Genomic DNA, 19,004 nt, shown 5'->3' with positions numbered 1-19,004 from the left:
TCATTAAGAAAGCAAAAGATAAACTCAAATTGAGGACCATTCTACCAAACAATGGGCCTGTATGTTTCAAAAATGTCTTAAAAAAAACAAAACACAGGGAACATCTCCAGGTTAAAAGAGGTCGTATCAACGGTAAGTGTCTTGGATTTAACGACTGCATTGTGGTGATGAAAAAGAATGCCTTTGTCCTTAAAAAATACAGGGTTAAATATTTACTGCTATAACTTACTCCAAACAGCTCAATAAATAATCTTTTTAAATGAAGGGAAAATTAAATAAATTCTAAAGAGAATGAAGAAACCAGGTCCCATCTTACAGATCAACCCTGCCACACTATGCCTAGTCCAGAGACACTCATACTTCCTAGACAAGCCAAAAAAATAAAACAATGGGGCCAGGTGCCATGGCTCATGCCTGTAATCCTAACACTTTGGGAGACTGAGGTGGGATGGCTGCTTGAGGTAGGAGTTTTAGACCAGCTTAGGCAACATAATGAAACCATCTCTACAAAAACATTTTTTTTAAATTAGCAGAGCATGGTGGTGCACACCTGTAGCCCCAGCTACTGGGAGGCTGTGGCAGGAGAATCACTTGAGCTCAGGAGCTGGAGGCTGCAAATGAGCTGTGACTGTGCTACTGCACTTCAGTCTGGGTGACAGAGCAAGACCTTGTCTCTAAAGTAAAATAAAATAAAATGAAAAATAAGTACAATAACGGTAGCAATGAGCTCCCTTTAGAAAGAGCTACCGTGATGGCAGGTCACTCTAAATCAGATCGAGGGAATCTACTTTTGCTAAAAGGTGGCCTCAGAAGCAAAGTATCCAAGTGTCATCATTGGGAAGTGATAGTAAAAGGTAATCTACAGCCCTCCATTTCTGCCAGAGAAGCACAAGTGCATGCCTGTCACCATAACATGTGGGTGCCTACACCCAGCAATCTGTTCCCGAGGCCAGACATGTAGGTGGAAAGGTTCTGCTGACTCACAATCACAGACAAGCAGGGCAGCCAGGTCTGCAGAGCCCTGTATGGTCACCACGTCCTGCCCCAAATTATGACTGACAAAGGGCAGACGTTATACTCCAGGATGACACTCCGCCGGGACTTACCTAGATTATCTGCACCTCTAGGGATGATCACATCAGCATACTTCTTTGTCTGTGGAGAAAGACAGTTAAAATGCATTAACACAGTTCAGAGACAACTGGCGCAAGCCCCTCTCCATGGAAACATGGGGAAAGGGCAGCCTTCATACTAGCGAGCCGAGAGGCGCAGCTTTTAAGGCTTCAAATAATAATATTGTTTACAACTTCACAGTGAATGCATCTATTAATAGAAATTTGGGGAAATCTAAGGAATTGCCTTGTTTAGCTGAATTGTGAATGAAAGAAGATAAGCAGGGAATGAGGAAAATGAGAACGAAGGACTGAAGACTTTTATGTATCAGTGAGGGAAAAATGGTCTAGACTGAGTGGTTAATCCAAAACCAATTCATAATTCAATTTATAATTATCTACCATGGATTTTTACTCACTTTATCTACATTACAAGAATTTAGCTTTTATTCAAGTTCTCTCTCACTCTTTTTTTATTTTTTTAAGACAGTGTCTCACTCGGTCACCCAGGCTGGAGTGCAGTGGCATCATCACAGCTCACTGCAGCCTTGACCTCCTGCGCTGGGTAGATCGTCCCACCTCAGCCTCTGAGGAGCTGGGACTACAGGCACCCGTCACCACACCCAGCTACTTTTTGTTATTTTTTATAGAGAGGGGGTATTACCATGTTGCCCAGGCTGGTCTCAAACTCCTGGCCTCAAGCGATCCACCCACCTGGGCCTCCTAAAGTCTCAGGATTACAGGCATGAGCCACTGCTCCCAACCAAGTTCTCATTTCTAACGCTTAACACTGTTTCAGCTTACGACCTACGCAGAGAACATGGTCTTTGAAGCCAAACACTTAATTGCCTCTATTCCACTAGGACAAATATGAACTAGAAAAATCCAAACTTTCCAGGGGACTGGTTCACCTCAGACTTTTACGCATCGTCTAAAACATGACAATGTTCACTCCTAGCACAGGGTAAAACCAGAAAAAGTATTCTTCACTGATGACCAGTTCAGAGGTTCTGTTATTACCCAAATTTTTTAAAAAAGAAAGGCCACAAAGAGGCGTATTTCTTTTTCGTTGTTCCAAATTTACTGAGATCTTGTAGACCATTCTACAAATAACTGCATCCTGGGATATACACTAAGTCTAGCATAAGACCACATAAACCACACCTCAAGCGTGCGGGCTTCTTACTCTGTGCAGCTTCCACCCTAGGACTGCTGAAAGGCAACGGTGTCAGCCCCAAACCCAAGTCAAACTGAGCAGACATTTATCAGGTCCAAGTTCATTTATCAGGTCCAAGTTCCTGGCTTACATGGGAATGAGCTGATCTTCCCTGAGCAAAGAGTGGCTGGACAGTGGCAGCAAGCAGAAATAACCCGGAAAATGTCTATGCAAAATTTTTAGCTTTGTTACAACTAAGTTAAACAGCAGAAAACTGACAGTTAACTATAACTGATTTCCAATAATAAATTCATCTTGTGTTCTTATTAAGTCAAAAATAACAGGAGAGGTCCTCAGATAGATAAATGGGCGGAAAGAAGTTCATAGCTCCTTAGCCCCCTCTGGTCTCTTCCCAGTAACCTACTCTTGTAACCCAGTCGTCTCCAGGATAATGGATAGGGCATCAACGTTTCTCAGTTGGCTCAAAAAGTCCACCTGTCCTGCATCTAAAACCAAAGTCAAGTATGGGTTATTGTAAAAGCTACTAACATCCTTGAAGAAACAGAGTTTGAGGATCATATTTTCCCAGAAGAAAAAGAATGAAGTTTATTATTAGAATAAATAGGGAAATTCCAATACCCAGTCTTACTCTAAATCTATTCTCATTGTCTTCAGAGATTCCAGCCTTCCCAGTATATCTCAACCAAGACCAGGTTAAGTCCCAACCTCTTCCTACCCTTCCTCCTCGTCTCAGAGCTTAACTACAAATAATTAAGGAGCCAGACCATGGTTTGGCCAAGCTGGAGAAGACTCAGTGACTCAGTAGGATTCTCCTGAGTTAAATACTTCTCCTTCTGCAGCCCCACCACACCACACCTCTTGTCTCTGGTAGCCTTCCCTCAACATGCCCCTTCCCGTCTTTCCTGGGCTGAGGGCCAACTCCCTCCGTTCTTCCTTCTCTGAAAGCCACCTCACTAGAGAATTCCTAGCTGCCACAGGAAGGACTGGTGCGTCTGCAAGGGTGAAGGGAAGGAAGCTTATTCCAGTAAGGCATGACAGTCCCCAAATGGGAGCTAAAGACAAGCTCAAAGCAGGGCTCACCAGTGATGGCGGGAGAGGCTCAGAGGGGAACACCTCGGGGCATAGGACCCAGTGCATCCATACTTCACCTACTGCAGGCCCTTCAGAGATCCAACTGGCTAAGGACTCTCCTTGGATATGATACACCCTCAGTAAAGAGTCTCACACCATGATTCCACCAAGCAAGAAATCTAGAACTAGCTGGGAATTAAATAACCTGCCTAAGGACTGGCAGGACCCTACAGAGCTACCCAAAGAAAGAACAGCAGGACAGGGCTCCTGGAGAACACAGAGGACACAAGGGCCAAGGGCTGCCCTCTCTTAGGACTTCGGGACAGAGGATCACTGAGAGAGAGGAGTGAGATTCAGGCAGGGGAGCTCCACCAACTTGCATACCTTCATTTGTATCATCAAATTTTAAATTCTACATGCAACAAAAACAAACCAAGAACACAACTCACTGGCAAGCAGAATTCCTCAAAGGCAGGCTTGACGAATGTAATGTACTGAGATAAAATCTGTTCAAGATCCCTGCCTCTCTCGCTGATGTCCCTTAATACTGTAAGAGAAGGGAGAATAAGAATCAAAAAACGGTGTAGGAGCCAGTGCACACCCGCCCTTCATGGGGTGGACCTAGCTCCCACAGGTTCCACAATTACTCTAGATGATTCTCAAGCTGGAATCCTGAGAGGCTTGACCAAGAGCAGATCAGCAGTGGCTTCGAAAAAGACAAGTTACATTCTGACACCTTACAATGGTCAAACGTGGCAACGATAACAATGCTTTTTCAAACAAAAGGTTGTCCATGGAGGCCAACAGCCTTCTTGTTTTAAGCAACATTTGATCCAAAGAAAATTTCAGTGTGAATTAAAAAAAAAAAAAAAGCAGGGCAGCCCTGGAGAGCTCACTGTTAACAGGAAGCAATCTGGGCCCACGGAGGGCTGGGTTGCACGCTGCCTCCTTGCATGCACTTACCTGTGTTCAGAAGTCCAGCGACCCGCTGCTCAGCTCACTGCTCCCAGCTCCCACCCATGCTCCCTCTGCAGCATGGAGCCCAGGCAAGGCAGAGGACCCAGCCATGGTTAACCATTTCCACCTACCTCAAACACAGAGGTTTACCACAAAAAAAAAAAAAAAAAATCACTCAGTGAAAGATAAGAAAACCATGGTGTAGAGAATGGTGGGCTGGCGCTGATGAAGCCCAAACTGACAACAAACTCACCATCTTCTGTCTTCTACCTTCTTCCCCCTGGTCAGTTTCATCCAGGGGCTTTTACCATTCTTTTTGTTTTCCTTTAAAAATGTTTTTTCTTTTAAGACAAGGTGTCTCGCTCTGTCACACAGGCTGGAGTGCAGCAGCGCAGTCACAGCTCACTACAGCCTCAACCTCCTGGGCTCTAGCAAGCGATCCTCCCACCTTAACCTCCCAAGTAGCTGGGACTACAGGCACACACCACCTCAATGCACTAATGGTTTTTTTGTTGTTGTTGTTTGTTTTTGAGACACAGTCTCATCACTCTGTCGCCCAGGCTGGAGTGCAGTGGCGCAATCTCGGCTCACTGCAACCTCTGCCTCCCAGGTTCAAGCAATTCTTCTGCCTCAGCCTCCTGAGTAGCTGGGACTACAGGCACCTGCCAGCACACCTGGCTGACTTTTTACATTTTTTTAGTAGAGACGGGGTTTCACTGTGTTAGCCAGGATGACCTCGATCTCCTGACCTCATGATCCGCCTGCCTCAGCCTCCCAAAGTGCTGGGAATTACAGGTGTGAGCCCCTTTTTTTTTTCTGTAGACACAGCGTCTTGCTTTGTTGCCTAGGCTAGTCTTGAATTCTTGGGCTCAAGTGATCCTTCTGCCTCGGCCTCCCAAAGTGCTGGAATTACAGGCAGCCCATACACTCTTTATTAAATAGAGTCTTCTGTCAATAAATAGAAAGAAGACTGATGACTCTGGTTCTGCCGCTGCACATGAGCCTTAGTTTCCCCATGAGTGGGGAGTCTGGAAGGAGATTCTCTTAATTAAAACTGCCTCCCTTTGCAGATGTCATTTTAAATGTTATCTTAATTTAATCTTATCATCTGAGCTGCTAAATCTTTCACCCCAAAAAGTTACCGCATCCATCTACAATCATTTGTAGTGGCTCTTCAGCTCTTTCCCAACCATTTTTCAGTGAACAGACTCAAGTGTGGGGTGAAACTCACTGTAAACGAACATGGGGTATAGCTGTGATGGAACTTCTGAAAGCCATGTGTCTAAATAGTTCTGTCTTTATACACACATGCACAGATGCATGCACAGAGGACAGGGAACGGGGAGGCTGTCATGGCTATCATCCAGGCTGACAGGAAGTCTATAACATGAGAAGGCTAGAAAACTGCCAGGAAATCCACATTTCCAGAAAGCCGGGCACTGATGATGCTGCCATTTAACTTTTGTAACAGCTCCTCAATTTACGAAGTGTTTTCTCCATGGGAAACCTGGTAATAAAACAGTTGGTTGGTTGCTAATGTGTCACGACTTGCCCACCCAGCCTGGCAGCAGCCTTCTCCAGCCAGGAAATGGTTTTCCCCACCCCTGCAACGCTGGACCTGGGCTCCTGCTGCCGACCTGCTGCTCTGGCAGATCTGCTGGGAGACTCGCCAAGAAGGAGCCCTGAGGAGCTGCCACGTGGCTCACCCCCCAGAAGTCCTCAGAGCTCCGGCACACGTGGCTAACCAGAGTAGCACTGCCAAAACACACAGCCAGCGCGGCCTCCAATTCTTCACACGTCTCCAGATAAAGCCCAAAGAAAAAAGGAAACCAGATCAAAAAGGTATCACAGCTAGGAAAAAACAAACACAGCCGTGCTTGGGCAGCTTTTACTTAAAATCCTGCAAACGCCTGATGCTGGGATTGTTTTGCAACACATGCTTTTCAGACAATTGCTGAAGTCTTTAGCACTGGAGGAAGCTTTGTCCTTCTCCCAGCACACGCGCACACACAAACACACGTGCACACACACGCGCGCACACACACACACAGTGCATGTCCACACCCTGTCACGTAGCCCTCCTACTGCCCTCAGCCTGGGCCTTCAGCCCCCTTCCTTCTATAGACCTGGTGGCTTCAGCTGTTTTGTCATTGGCGAGAGGAAGCTGGTCGTGCAGAAAGTAGGAAGAGGAGGTAAATCACAGTGAAGCTTCTACAGCCCAAAAGCTGCTTTTTGTTCTACTTCTATGGGCTATGGGGGGGGAAAACTGCCCCGGACCTGAATCCTGACCCCAATAACTCCTACCTCTGTGACCTTGGACAAGTGACTTTAACCTCTGTGAATCTTAAGTTCCCTAACTATAAAACAGGAATAATAATGGTACCTTCCTCATAAATATTAATTTAATAAACAAATATAAATATTACTATTCAGGAATACAGAGATGTGCATAAAATTCTTCAGCACCCGTAGCTGGCGCCTTAGCACATGTTCAGTAAGCATGTGTTCTATGATTATTACGACCACAACAGAAACTGAGGGCACGCTGGGACGGTAGTGCCTCCCTGACAGAACTGCTCAACGCCATGGGAGGGTGGGAACCTCGAATTCAGGTAAGCAGGTCAGACCCAGCTGAGCAGGGTGAGCAAAGGGAAAAAGGAGTCCTGCGGGCAGCTGGAAGGGCGGGGTGCCACACAGTAAGGGAGAGCAGGACACAAGCACATGGGACAACAAACGTGAGGAGGGAGAAGAAGGAAGACAAGGAAGAGTCTCACTATAGCTTCTATGCTGGAAAAGCAAATAGGGAATGGGTCAGAATGTTGCCCAGACACTGCAAACACGCAACATCAAAAGGCCTTGCCCACCTCTGCTCCCCAAGAACCTCCGATAGAACGATCACCTCAGGCAGACTGGGCCTCCCTGAGCCAAGAACAACAGAGGGCCAACCACCTCCCTGCACTGAAAGGCCCTGCTCCCCAGGCAGAGGCAGGAAACAGGACTGCGCCAAGGACTGAGTCAAAACAAGGTCTTGGCACAAACTGGAAACCCCAGGGGCTCAAAAACCAGCTCCTCCATCACTGCTCTGACCCCAGCACGTTTGCTGGGCCAGGACAGGCCCTTTTGGAGGACAGGGTACAGGGCAGGAAGCTACAAGTCTGCCCACATTCCCTGCTGGGCTTCCATGTCAGCCCTTCCAAACCCAGACGTGCTCTTTCTGGTTAGCCAAAAACCGAGAACAAAACTTAGAAGGACCCAAAATAAAGACAATTCCTCAATGGTGAAGTCAATCACTTTAAAAATCTGATGAGGAAATGTGCTACTCTATAGTAAATGAACAGGCTGAATCCCCCTAGGCCCAGTGCAGCCCTAATTCTATGTGAACCAGAGAATGATGCATGAGGAAGATGAGGGGTCAGCCGTCCTAAATCTCCCTGCCCCGCTTCATCCCTGTCCCTGTATTAAGGGCTGAGAGAGAAGATGAAGGCAAACGAGGCTAGAAACCAATCCCTAGAATGTCAAGGGTTTCCATCAGGAAGGAGGTAGTCTCTAGAGCTGCTTTACTCAAATACAGATTTCTCCCACATGAGGGTCAACTCAGAATGTGGAGGTCACATGCCCAGGAGGGTGTGACAGACGGGTAAAATCATGGAGCTAACTCAAGTCTCTAGGAATGTTCAAGCTCACTCAACAGCTGCTTCTGACTAACCAGCCTCCCTACCCCAGCGCCCCCGCACTCCACAAAGCACATGCCAAGCATATTTTTTGTCCTACGTGGAGACAGAATGAATTTGTAGAAAGAGCATGCAGAAAAGTCCCATGAGTCCATCAGGAAAGTGACTCGGCAGTAGGTGACATGTGAAGTCAGCAGATCTGAAATGAGAAAGCAGAGCCCTGCCCAGGCAGCCTGTTCAGAGAAGGCGGAGAGGCAGAGCTGGCCCTAAGAAACCCCAGGAGAGGGCCAGCACCACCGTAGCAATTGCTCCCATTTCACACAAGAATCCCGTGCAAGAAAGGAAGGGAAAATGTTCTGCTGAACCCACACTGTGATGATCTGTTTGAATTAAACACTAGGATGCACTTTGTTTCCAGCGTCATTGCTGCTGCTGAAAACCTGGTTCCAATCTCCTGTGCTGGTTCTTGCACTCCCTGCTGTGAGGCCTCCCTCGGCAGCACTGCATCCCTGAGACCGAGTACCACTGCTGGACTAGCGATGGCATCAACCTGGACATCACCAGCTCCTGAGGACATTACCTGAGCAGATGCCTTTGAAGGACCTAACCAGTGTTGTCAGAAAATTCAGAAAATGAACAGCACCAACCCCTTCGGCAGAAGCAGATTTCTGATCTGTCACATAGATATTTATCGACTTATGCACCACCAGGCATTTTACCTGCATTACCTCTCATCTTCACAACTACAGCAGAAGTACCAACCATAAGACCACATTCTAATAAGAAAATGAGATACAAAGAAGTTAAAACACAATCTGCCCAAGGTCACACATCTAGTAAGTGGTAAAACCAGGATCTCAGCCCAGCTCACCTGACTCCAAAATTTATCTGTCCCTGTGTATCATGCTGCCTCTCTAATTTGATAAGCTGACATGGACACTGAGCAGATCAACCAAAGTAGGGCCTGAGTTTGTGGATTAAGGTGACAAGCCAGGCCCTGGGGTAGAAGCATGAGGGGCTGTCAGGCTCAGGGTTCAATTATCTATGCAACTCTTACCTAGCCAGAGTCGTGACGCTAAAAGCAGGCCTGTCTCCCCTGCATTATCCATAAAGAAACCCAAGCCGAGGTGGCGCAAGAGCCTAGTCACAAAGCTAGCTGGGAAGAGCTCTGCTAGAACTAAAAGGCCCTCCCATTCCATTCTTTTTTCCATCACACAAAACTAACTGTCCCCACCCCACGTGGGAGCAGGATGTAGCTCCGACTGACTTAACAGCATGCACATCTATTACTATTTAGAAGGGCAAAGCTCAGGACTTGTTTCTATAGGTTACACTGGTCTCATTAATAGTCCTTACAATTACAGTGCTAAATGGGATAAACTACAGATCTGTTTCGTGAACCGAAAAGAGAAAAGTACCCAGACTTGGAAGTCAGAGGTCTCTGGGATACAGCTTATAAAATCTGAAACTGTCAGTAACGTGTCCTGTGACTAGGAGCTAACCTCGTCATTTCCTGTGTCTCCCTGCCTTTCACATGACAGAGACTCGAACCTTCTCACCTTTCATTCCTCTATTCAGTCACCCCCACCCACTGCCCTTGCTGGGTCCTGGTCAACTCTAACTCTGCTAATACTCTTCCCATCTCAATTCTGCTCCCTCTCCCACCCACCTAAGGACCACACCCCTGCCTCGTGTCTAGATCAGCAGAGCGGTCTCCAAAGAGCTGCTCCAGCTACAGCTACAGGCTTCACTTACACTTCCTCTGTCAGCACCAGTGTCCAACACAGAACAGTGGCCACTTCACTTGCCTTGCTCAGAACTTCATAGTAGCTTTCCCTTGCCCACCGAGAACCAGACTAGAGATCTCAGTCTCTAAAACCAGACCCCAACCTGCTTTCTCGTGTCTCTTCATACAACGCTCTGAACATTCCAGGTTCCTGCCATTCTCAGAACAAGCCACTGTCTGTACATCTGTGCTGTGCACCTTCATGGGTTGCCTATATCGCCACCCTGCTACACCACATCCAAGTCCCAACCCCTCTTCGTCCATCAAGTCTCCCAATCTCTCCTGGTGGAAGCAAACTCTGCTTAATACCCTATAGAGCTCAGTTCACAGGCTGGGCTCCTCTACCAAGGGGCATTGCTGTACCTTCAGCACACAGGCATGGCGGACTTAGCATGGGCAGACCCACCCTCAGCACGGCCTGCGGAGGGCACAGCTGACTTCCTCCTGAGCTGACTGGAAAGAGTGGTAATGCCTCCATAAAGCCTGCTGGAAAATAAAGGGCTAGAGAAGCAGGCTAACAGGATGAGCTGCCCAGCGCTTTAGGCACAGGGGATCCTGTCCCTCAGGGGTCCTACAGTTAGTTCCGCAAATCAGAGCATCTTCATTTTGATGTCTTGTGAACAAACTGCAAGGAACTAAGCATTTAATCAAACTTTTCCCAGCAAAACCAGACATCAATGTCTTATTTAGTCTCTGACCTCACAAGTCTTTCGTTATCCCAAACAGTAAGTGACTAATCCCTTCTCAAATGTCACCAAGTGTCTGGGCAGCAGGATATCCTGGGGCTGGACTGACGCAGCCGCTGGACCATGCGACACACAGCTGCCTCAGGGAAGGCATGGGCTTCAGACTCCGGGGGGTGGGGTCCTGTCAGAGGCTCCCAGGTCCTCTGCCCTCGAGGTGGCCACCAACAGGGCCACCTGGGGCTTTCAGAACGCACCTCTGCGGGAGAGCCGGGTGTCCGCATCTGTATCCACAAAAAGCTTCATCTGGAACAGGTCTCGTACCTCCTGGGAGTAGAAGGCCAGGATCCCTTCAAAGAGCACCACGTCTGCAGGATAGACAGTAACTGTCTCCTCCTTCCTGTAAAGCACAGAGCAGATAATGGACCAAGCCAGGCAGGGGCTAGCAAGGGGCAGAGAACAAGGGCCAGAACATCTGGCTGGGCTGGGTTCTGAGTTCCCTGCCCCCACAGACTTCAAACAGGAGCTAAAGACCCGGCTACTACAGCCTCACGCCACCACCAAAGAGCCAAGGGTGATCACGGCTGGGACAAAGGTCTCCTTTGACCACTTCTTCCGAGCTTTCACCATGAAACAGAAATACAGGGCAGACATCCTTCTCCTTGGAATCAAAAAAACCTGCTGTTGAATGAAGAATAGAGGCAGACAAAAACAGATGTGATTTCTTTTTTTCTCTGAGGGCGTCTCCAGAATGCTCTCATGCCTGGCATTTATGGAACCTAACACTCTGAACTTTAAAAACAGAAACTTACAGTTTTCTCTCAACAACCCCACCCCCTCCCCGCCAGTCCTGAGGCAGCTGAAAAGGAGGGAGGAAAGGACAGAAGGGGAAGGGAAGGAGGGAAAATAAAGACAAGTTTTGGGAAAGAGGATACAGACGAGAAAGCATTTGTGAGGAAATACAGAATCCCGATGTCTGTCTGGTCTGGCTCTACCCCAAGCCAATACAGTGGCCACAGGTCACTCCTGAACTCCCTAGAGCTGCTCTTCCTTATCAATAAAGCAGAAATACACATGACTTCATCCACCTAACCCACGTGGCTGGGAAGCCTAGGGCAGGCACTAATTGTAAACATGACTTTTTTTTCTCTTTTTTTTTTTGGAGACAGGGTCTCACTTTGTCACCCAGGAGGCTGGAGTGAGAGTGGCGCAATCTTGGACTCACTGCAGCCTCAACTTCCTAGGCTCAGGCGATCCTCCCGCCTCAGCCCCCTAAGTGTCTAGGAGCACAGATGCACACCACCACGCCAGGCTACTTTTTGTATTTTTAGTAGAAACGGGGTTTCACCATGTTGCCCAGGCTGGTCTCTAACTCCTGGACTCATGCAACTCACCCACCTCAGCCTCCCAAAGTACCAGGATTACAGGCATGAGCTACCAAGCCCAGCCAACATGACTTTTCATAAAGTAAGAGTAGTGAAACATTGCTAAACGGTTAGGTGATGGGCTTTCACAGATGGCCCTGCTTGTGCTCAGCTCTGCCTTGCTGCAGCTTTCACTGTATTTTGTCTTTTGATTCTGTCCTATGCCCACCTTACATGTCACCAACTGCCTCCTGCTCAAAATTCACTGAAAATAGAGTAATAATCATCATTGCAAGTTTTTCCGTCACCCTGACTAGCACACTGGCAAACCAAATAAAACAAAGTCTCTTAAAACAGTAGTTCCATCTGGGCAAGCATAAGGAGGTCAGTTATCAACGGCCAGCTCAAGAGGGTGCCGTTGGAACTCCTTCCCATAAACATTCCCTGATGCCTTCTTAGCTTGGACCACCCGGCTTGTGTATGAGTTTTAAGGCAGGCACTGTTGGGGTAGCTAGCAAGTGGCAGAACAGCGCAGGGAAGACGGGAGAAAAGGACTAGGATTAGGAAATGCCCTAGAATTGTGGTGTATCTGAGATGCATATCAGAACCACCTGGGAAGCTTATAAAAATATCCCTACCTGGATCCTGCCCCCCAGGAGCTCTGATTTCACAAGTCTGAAGTGGAGCTAGAACTTCAATACTATTTAGAAGCTCCCAAGATATTTCTAACATGCGGCCATGGTGAAGCAGCACCAGTCTAGAGGAATGTCAGCCACCAGAAAATGGTGTGCCCATTGTGGATAAGAAGGCAACCTAGAAGAGTTCAGAACACAGGACCAATGGGTAAACAGTGAGCCACTCTCTAGGCAACTGCCCTACACCAAGGAGAGGATGGGAGCACTGTCTAAAAATAAAGTGAATGTACATGTGAGATTCCACTTGAACACACTAACAGAGAACACAATGGCTGCACTAAGTTTACATATACACGTTGAGTATCCCTTATATGAAATGCTTAGGTGTTTAGGATTTTTGAATTTTGGATTTTTTTCAGATTTTGGAATATTTGCATTATATTTACGGCATCCCTAATATGGCAGGGGGAGAAAGGATCTAAAATGAGCATCCCTAATATGAAAATCCAAACTCTGAAATGCTCCAATGAGCATTTCCTTTGAACATCACATAGGCACTCAGAAAGTATCAGATTTTGGAGCATTTCACATTTTGGATTTTTAGATTAGGGATGCTCAATCTGTACTGACACTAGATATTAACAGCATTTTAGGATGCCTAACTGATAAATACTAAAAAGGAAAAGTGGGTTTCCTTCAGAAGGAGAAAATGAACTGCCTAATTTGTTGTTGGTGCCTTAAGAAGTTAGAATTAATCATTTCCCAAGTCCACATGCAGGTCTAAAAACTGTCATAACAGCTCAGAGTTTTTAAAAAACAACAACGGCCGGGCGCGGTGGCTCAAGCCTGTAATCCCAGCACTTTGGGAGGCCGAGACGGGCGGATCACGAGGTCAGGAGATCGAGACCATCCTGGCTAACACGGTGAAACCCCGTCTCTACTAAAAAATACAAAAAAAAAAAAAAAACTAGCTGGGCGAGGTGGCGGGCGCCTGTAGTCCCAGCTACTCGGGAGGCTGAGGCAGGAGAATAGCGTAAACCTGGGAGGCGGAGCTTGCAGTGAGCTGAGATCCTGCCACTGTAACCCAGAGCAAGACTCCGTCTCAAAAAAAAAAAAAAAAAAAAAAAAACAACAACAATTTATTGAGCAACTACTACACCAGAATGTGCAAGGAGTCATACCTGGCTTAATATACCACTTACGAATTTAGGGTCTGGCTGGGAAGTCCCAAAAAGAAAATAGCCAATTAGATCATTTGAGATAACCCAGTCTAACCATCTCATTTGGCTTATGGGGAAAAGGATGCTCAGAGAAGTGTAACTGCAACAAGTAAGCGTCTTCTTCACTTTAGCCCAACAAATTTTTATTTGTACCAAACGCCTATGGGTGGGATGGAATCAGTTAACGCTAAATGGCTTGATGTCCAATTAAGTGGCCCTTAAGATTTGCAGGGAGGTGGGAAGGGGGTGGCTATGGGTCTAGCGTGATCAGTGAAAGTTTCTAAGACATGAGCTTTAAGCCACTAAAGAACAAGATTTTAATATACGAGGTATGAGATAAATCAGGAGGACACGTGAAATATGTCTGCACTGGGAATTCTACCAGGATTTTCTCTTGTTGGCATATGAATTTGATGGAACTCATGCTGCACAAGGTCTTCAACTTCTCTCCTCCACTCCTAGACTGCACTGGTCAGGCCCTGGCTTCTGTCAACCACGCTCAGTTCCACTGCCTTCTTTCAGGCTCTTATTAGTCTCTCACTGGGGCTGTTTCAAAGGCTTCTTCACAAATGGCATTGCAGATACTCTCTCCTCCTGCCACCAAAATGACCTTTCCACTACGACAGAAGAGCCGTCTGTAGCTCCCTACTGACAAAATGTTTGTGCTCCTGGCCCTGCCGCCTATGGCCTTTCATGACCTGAGGCCTGCCTGCCTTCCCACACACCCACTCCCATTCCTCCAAACCTCTCCTCTGCCGTGCCCCGACCAAGCTGATCTATGCCCAGCTCTGAAATGCTTCCCCACCCAGCACCTTGGAAATCCTTTTCCCAAACAACTTCTTATCCTTTCCTATCTAAAGCTTAAATATCACTTCCTCCATACAACCTACTCTGAATCCCCTGCTCTTCCTCCCTCCTTTACATTCTTCTGCAGGCCCTTGCCTTAAACATCATGCTGCATTTTACCTCTTCACCTGGGAAGTGGTGGGCTGGAATGTCTCTTGACACCACCACCACTTCCCTCTAAGGGAGAACTACAATTCTCAGAATCCCTTTCCCCACATGCTTCCAGGTTACTGCGCCAACAAGAGACTTAGAAGGTGAGAGTGAAGCAAAATCCACGATATTCAGGAGATGGTAATGATGAGACAGGAAAACTTTGCAAACAGTCCACAAGCTCCTAGATTGAGGCTGCAAACCCAGACGTGGGGGTTTCTTGGACTTTTCCATGAACCCCAGCTTCTGCTCCAGTGCCTCAGGCTAGAGTCAGTGGGGACTATTTTGTCTGATTCTCTGGCTACAAACTTCCAGGTCTTCAGTCTCCCAGCCCCAGTGTTCATGTAAGCTCCAAATCCCATACTAAACGCCTTCATTCAATCCTCCATGATCTGCAGTGGTTGGGTTAGGAAAACAGACTGACACGGGAGGCGTGAGGATGGTATCCTGATCTTTTACTCTCTTCTCTCCTACACAGAAGAACCTGGCCCATAGAACGAAGTGTTTCAGAAGATTCTGGTGAGGCAGGGAGGTAAGCACCACAACAGCCCCCTCTACACCTCAATGCACACACATGCATGCTCATTCTCTCTCTTTCTCATCTTCCTCCTGCGACCAAATCTTCACCACGCTCTCTAGTTCAGACTCACGGGAAGATGTGTATATTCTACATTGAGGTCTGAGATGCTCTGTGCAGCTCTGAAGGAGCTTGGGGTCTGGCCAACAGGAGTGCAATCCTCTAGGAGCCCATTCCCACCACTCAGAGGGAAGGAGGATGAGGTGGAAGTGTGGCCGCTCCTCTATTCCTAATCAGGAGCACTAAAATTGAGGCTTCACTGGAAAGGACTGCTTTGATTCCACTGAGAAGCTTTCTGGAGGGCTTGGTTAATTCTGAGATCACAGTCTAGTGACCTCGTGCCTGTCCACATTGTCCAATCCCAAGTAAACCAGGACAGCAGAAAGAACAGTTTTCTTTGTTCTTCTTCCTGCCCTTCCTCTACCCCTCCCCTTACATCTTGTTCCAGGAACAACAGCACTGGAATGTGGACCAGAACGCACATGCAGTCCCTCAAGCTCAAATACAATTCCATCCTTCGGAGTTAAGGAATCGTGACAACAGGACTGTTCCAGGAAGCGCCCAGATGAACTCCCCAACCTCTGCAATCCCATAGCACACACTGCTGCCACCACCCGCTCCACTGACCGGCTGGAATGGCATTAGGCAGGGGTAGGGCAGAGGTCTGAAGTGCAGGAGGTAAGGAAGGAGGTCTCAGTGCAGACCAGGGATGCTCTGGGGAGCAGCGGGTATCATCCCTGGCCCAGAACAGCTCACTTACCGGGAATGGGAGACGAAGTCATACACGGGGATCTGGACTGTTTTCCCTTCAGTGATTTCTTTGAGTGTTTTGAGAATGAGTTCATTGTCAAAGGCATCTGAAAAACATCAAATTGTTACAATGTTTCTTAATTTTAAAACAGTATCTCCTATAATCATACACAGGACATCCTCATAAACATGTATATGGGCACATCATACTTGAAAGGTAATCATACTGCTCCCTAAAAAGCTGGATTTTTACCCAAAGCAGAATGGAAGCTCCCTGTATCTCAAAATAGGGTGTATAAATGAGTTCTGACAAACAGATTTCTTTTTTTTCTCCTTTGACATTCCATCCCTGACTTCAGACAGGTCCTTCCCCTCTCCAGGTTTAGCTGTTATGATGCTAGGATTGGTACATGCTAAACTAACCTGGAGAGCACACCCATGACTGGGGGAGCACACACAACAGGCACCATGCCACGGTTTGCTTCTAACAATTTTAAGAAATCCAAGCCAGCTAAACGAGCAGTGTGCTGATCTAGGGCTGCAGGGCAAAAACCATTCTGGCAGCCACCCTGGCCCTCCATCTCCCTCTCTGCCACAGAGTGGGTTGAGGAGGGTCTGACGAGGGCTGCCTCAGAACAGAGGCAGCAGAAGGACCAGCTCTGTATGTTTGACCCCATGTCTGGCCCATCTTGAGTCCCAGGCTCAAACAAAATCACCTTTGCTCAGATACAGATTCAATCAGTATTTAACGAGCCAAGCACTACAAGCACTACATGAAGCATCTGAAAATTCCTTCTTTCACGTAAGCCCCACAATAACACTGCAAGGTAGTTTATCAAGTCCCTACGTTCTAGATAGAAACAAGATTCTGAGAGGTTAAGCAACTTCCTCATGAGCAAAATAAAAATATTCCCCCCTACACCAATACACATACATACCCTCTTCAACACCCTGACTCACCCGGGTGGTCAAAGTTGAACTGGCCCTTCAGGGCTTTGGCCTTCTGTTCCGAGGTGAGAACACGGTAGAAGCTATCCTGGCTCAGGATGACCACCTGCTTCTGGCGATAGTCCACCTCATTCTGCCCCAGGAGCTGTACGATCTTAGCACACACGGAAGACTGTGAGGAGAGAAGAGAGCACCCAGGAATAAGAGAAAGGGCATGTGTGGTACAGAGGAAGTCCCCGGAGTAACCAAGCTGATGCACACCTTACAAGAAGGGGCTCTGGAAGGAAGAATTCAAAGGCAGCTGTCACGCATGATGAGTTAAAGGGCTAAGGGATGCAGCCATAAAAAGAACGAGATCATGTATTATGCGGGAACGTGGATGGAGCTAGAGAACACTATCCTTAGCAAATTAATGCAGGAAGAGAAAACTAAATATCACATGTTCTCACTTATAAGTGGGAGCTAAATGATGAGAATACATGGACACAGGGAGGGGAACAATACACACTGGGGCCTGCTGGAGGTGGCGGGGTGGGAGGAGGCAGAGGATAAGGAAAACTAACTAATGGGTACTGGGCTTAATACCTGGGTGATGAAATAATCTGTACAACAAATCCCCATGACACAAGTTTACCTATATAACAAACCCCTGAACTTAAAAGTTAAATTAAAAAAAAAAAAAGAAAAGGCTAATAGAGAAGAGTCCACCTGACACGCCTGTGACAGAGAAGTCTTAGGATCCCCAAAGTCCCTTCCTCTCTTTCCTTAACACAACTTACTACTCTCAGGTACTTGCAGTGATGGTGGGGGAAGGAGGGTAGCACACACCACCTCCTCCTCCAGAAGATCCTTTCCAAAAGCCACTGATAAAGGTAGGGCTAACTGATCCTGCCTGCTTGCGCCCTGGTATAGACAGACAAAAAAGGCAGCAGCAGCAGAAAGTAGAATGAGGGCACAGTGAGGATGTGCTGAGGGGCCACAGGCTCTTGGAATCACAATGTGACCGCACACGCATGGAACGCCACTCAGCCCTTGCACATCTCTTTATATCAATGGAACCAAAAACCACGGCCAGAAAGCTCAGCCAGTTAGCAGGAGGCTATGCTCACAGCGTTAATTCTACTTCTGTTGGTTACTTTTGCTCCAGTCCACAGCCATGGACTTCTCCACACCTGTAGTAAACCAGGTGGCCTTTTCACAAATGTGCGCCACCACAGACAGGGTGACAAAGAACACAAACACCACCAACATCTAAAACTTAGGGGTATCCCAACCAAGAGTGGAGAAGACAATTCCAAATGAACTCAAACCTACATGCTTTGTGTGTGTTGTTAGCAATATATGTATCCTAAAATTTAAAAAAAAGAAAAAAATAGTAATATATGTATCTGCCCCTTTTTTCCCTTCGATAACATATACTCTTCATAAAAGGAAAGTTATGAAACAAGTGCATTCAACAGAATGAGGCAGTGAAGGATTGTATTTATCAAATAACTGATTTCTTTTTTCATTTCATACAAAGGTTAATTTAAAAATAATGTCTGTATTACATAAGCTGTAGAAGACATAACCCAAGTCTTCTAATTAAACTGCCAGGCACGGTGGCTCATGCCTGTAATCCCAGAACTTTGGGAGGCTGAAGGGGGTGGATTGCTTGAGGTCAGGAATTTGAGACCAGCCTGGGCAACACAGTGAGACCCCGTCTCCAATAAAGGAGGAAAGAAGCTGGTTGACAGGATAATAGAGATGAAAAACAGCATATTTAGGCTAGGCACGGTGGCTCATGCCTATAATCCCACAGTTTAAGAGGCCAAGGTGGGTGGATCACCTGAAGTCAGGAGTTTGAGACTACCCTGGCCAACATGGTAAAACCCTGCCTCTACTAAAAATACAAAAATTAGCCGGGCATGGTGGCACATGTCTGTAGTTCCAGCTACTCGGGAGGCTGAGCCAGGAAAATCGCCTGAACCCAACACCCAGAGGTTGCAGTCAGCTGAGATCGTGCCATGTACTCCAGCCTGGGCAACAGAGTGAGACTCTGCAAAAAAAAAAAAAAA

The 19,004-nt window shown here is 47.1% G+C and overlaps 1 protein-coding gene across 1 annotated transcript in view; it reads right to left on the bottom strand.

The window, feature by feature from the left end:
• Positions 1-19,004, bottom strand: part of UCK2 (uridine-cytidine kinase 2) — a 57,225-nt gene that overhangs the window by 4,569 nt on the left and 33,652 nt on the right. Inside the window, exons 3-7 of the mRNA XM_011933441.1 lie at positions 16,960-17,119; positions 16,010-16,106; positions 10,715-10,857; positions 3,810-3,907; positions 1,107-1,155 (exon numbers count right to left, since the gene is read on the bottom strand). Coding sequence (XP_011788831.1) covers positions 1,107-1,155; positions 3,810-3,907; positions 10,715-10,857; positions 16,010-16,106; positions 16,960-17,119 — 547 coding nt within the window. The remainder of the gene's footprint in view (positions 1-1,106; positions 1,156-3,809; positions 3,908-10,714; positions 10,858-16,009; positions 16,107-16,959; positions 17,120-19,004) is intronic.

The sequence above is a fragment of the Colobus angolensis genome, unplaced genomic scaffold (assembly GCF_000951035.1).
Source record: "Colobus angolensis palliatus isolate OR3802 unplaced genomic scaffold, Cang.pa_1.0 Scaffold126, whole genome shotgun sequence".
Lineage (NCBI taxonomy): Eukaryota > Metazoa > Chordata > Mammalia > Primates > Cercopithecidae > Colobus > Colobus angolensis.
The sequence above is the reverse complement of the archived record's forward strand: the minus strand, read 5'-3'. Positions and strand labels throughout refer to the sequence as shown.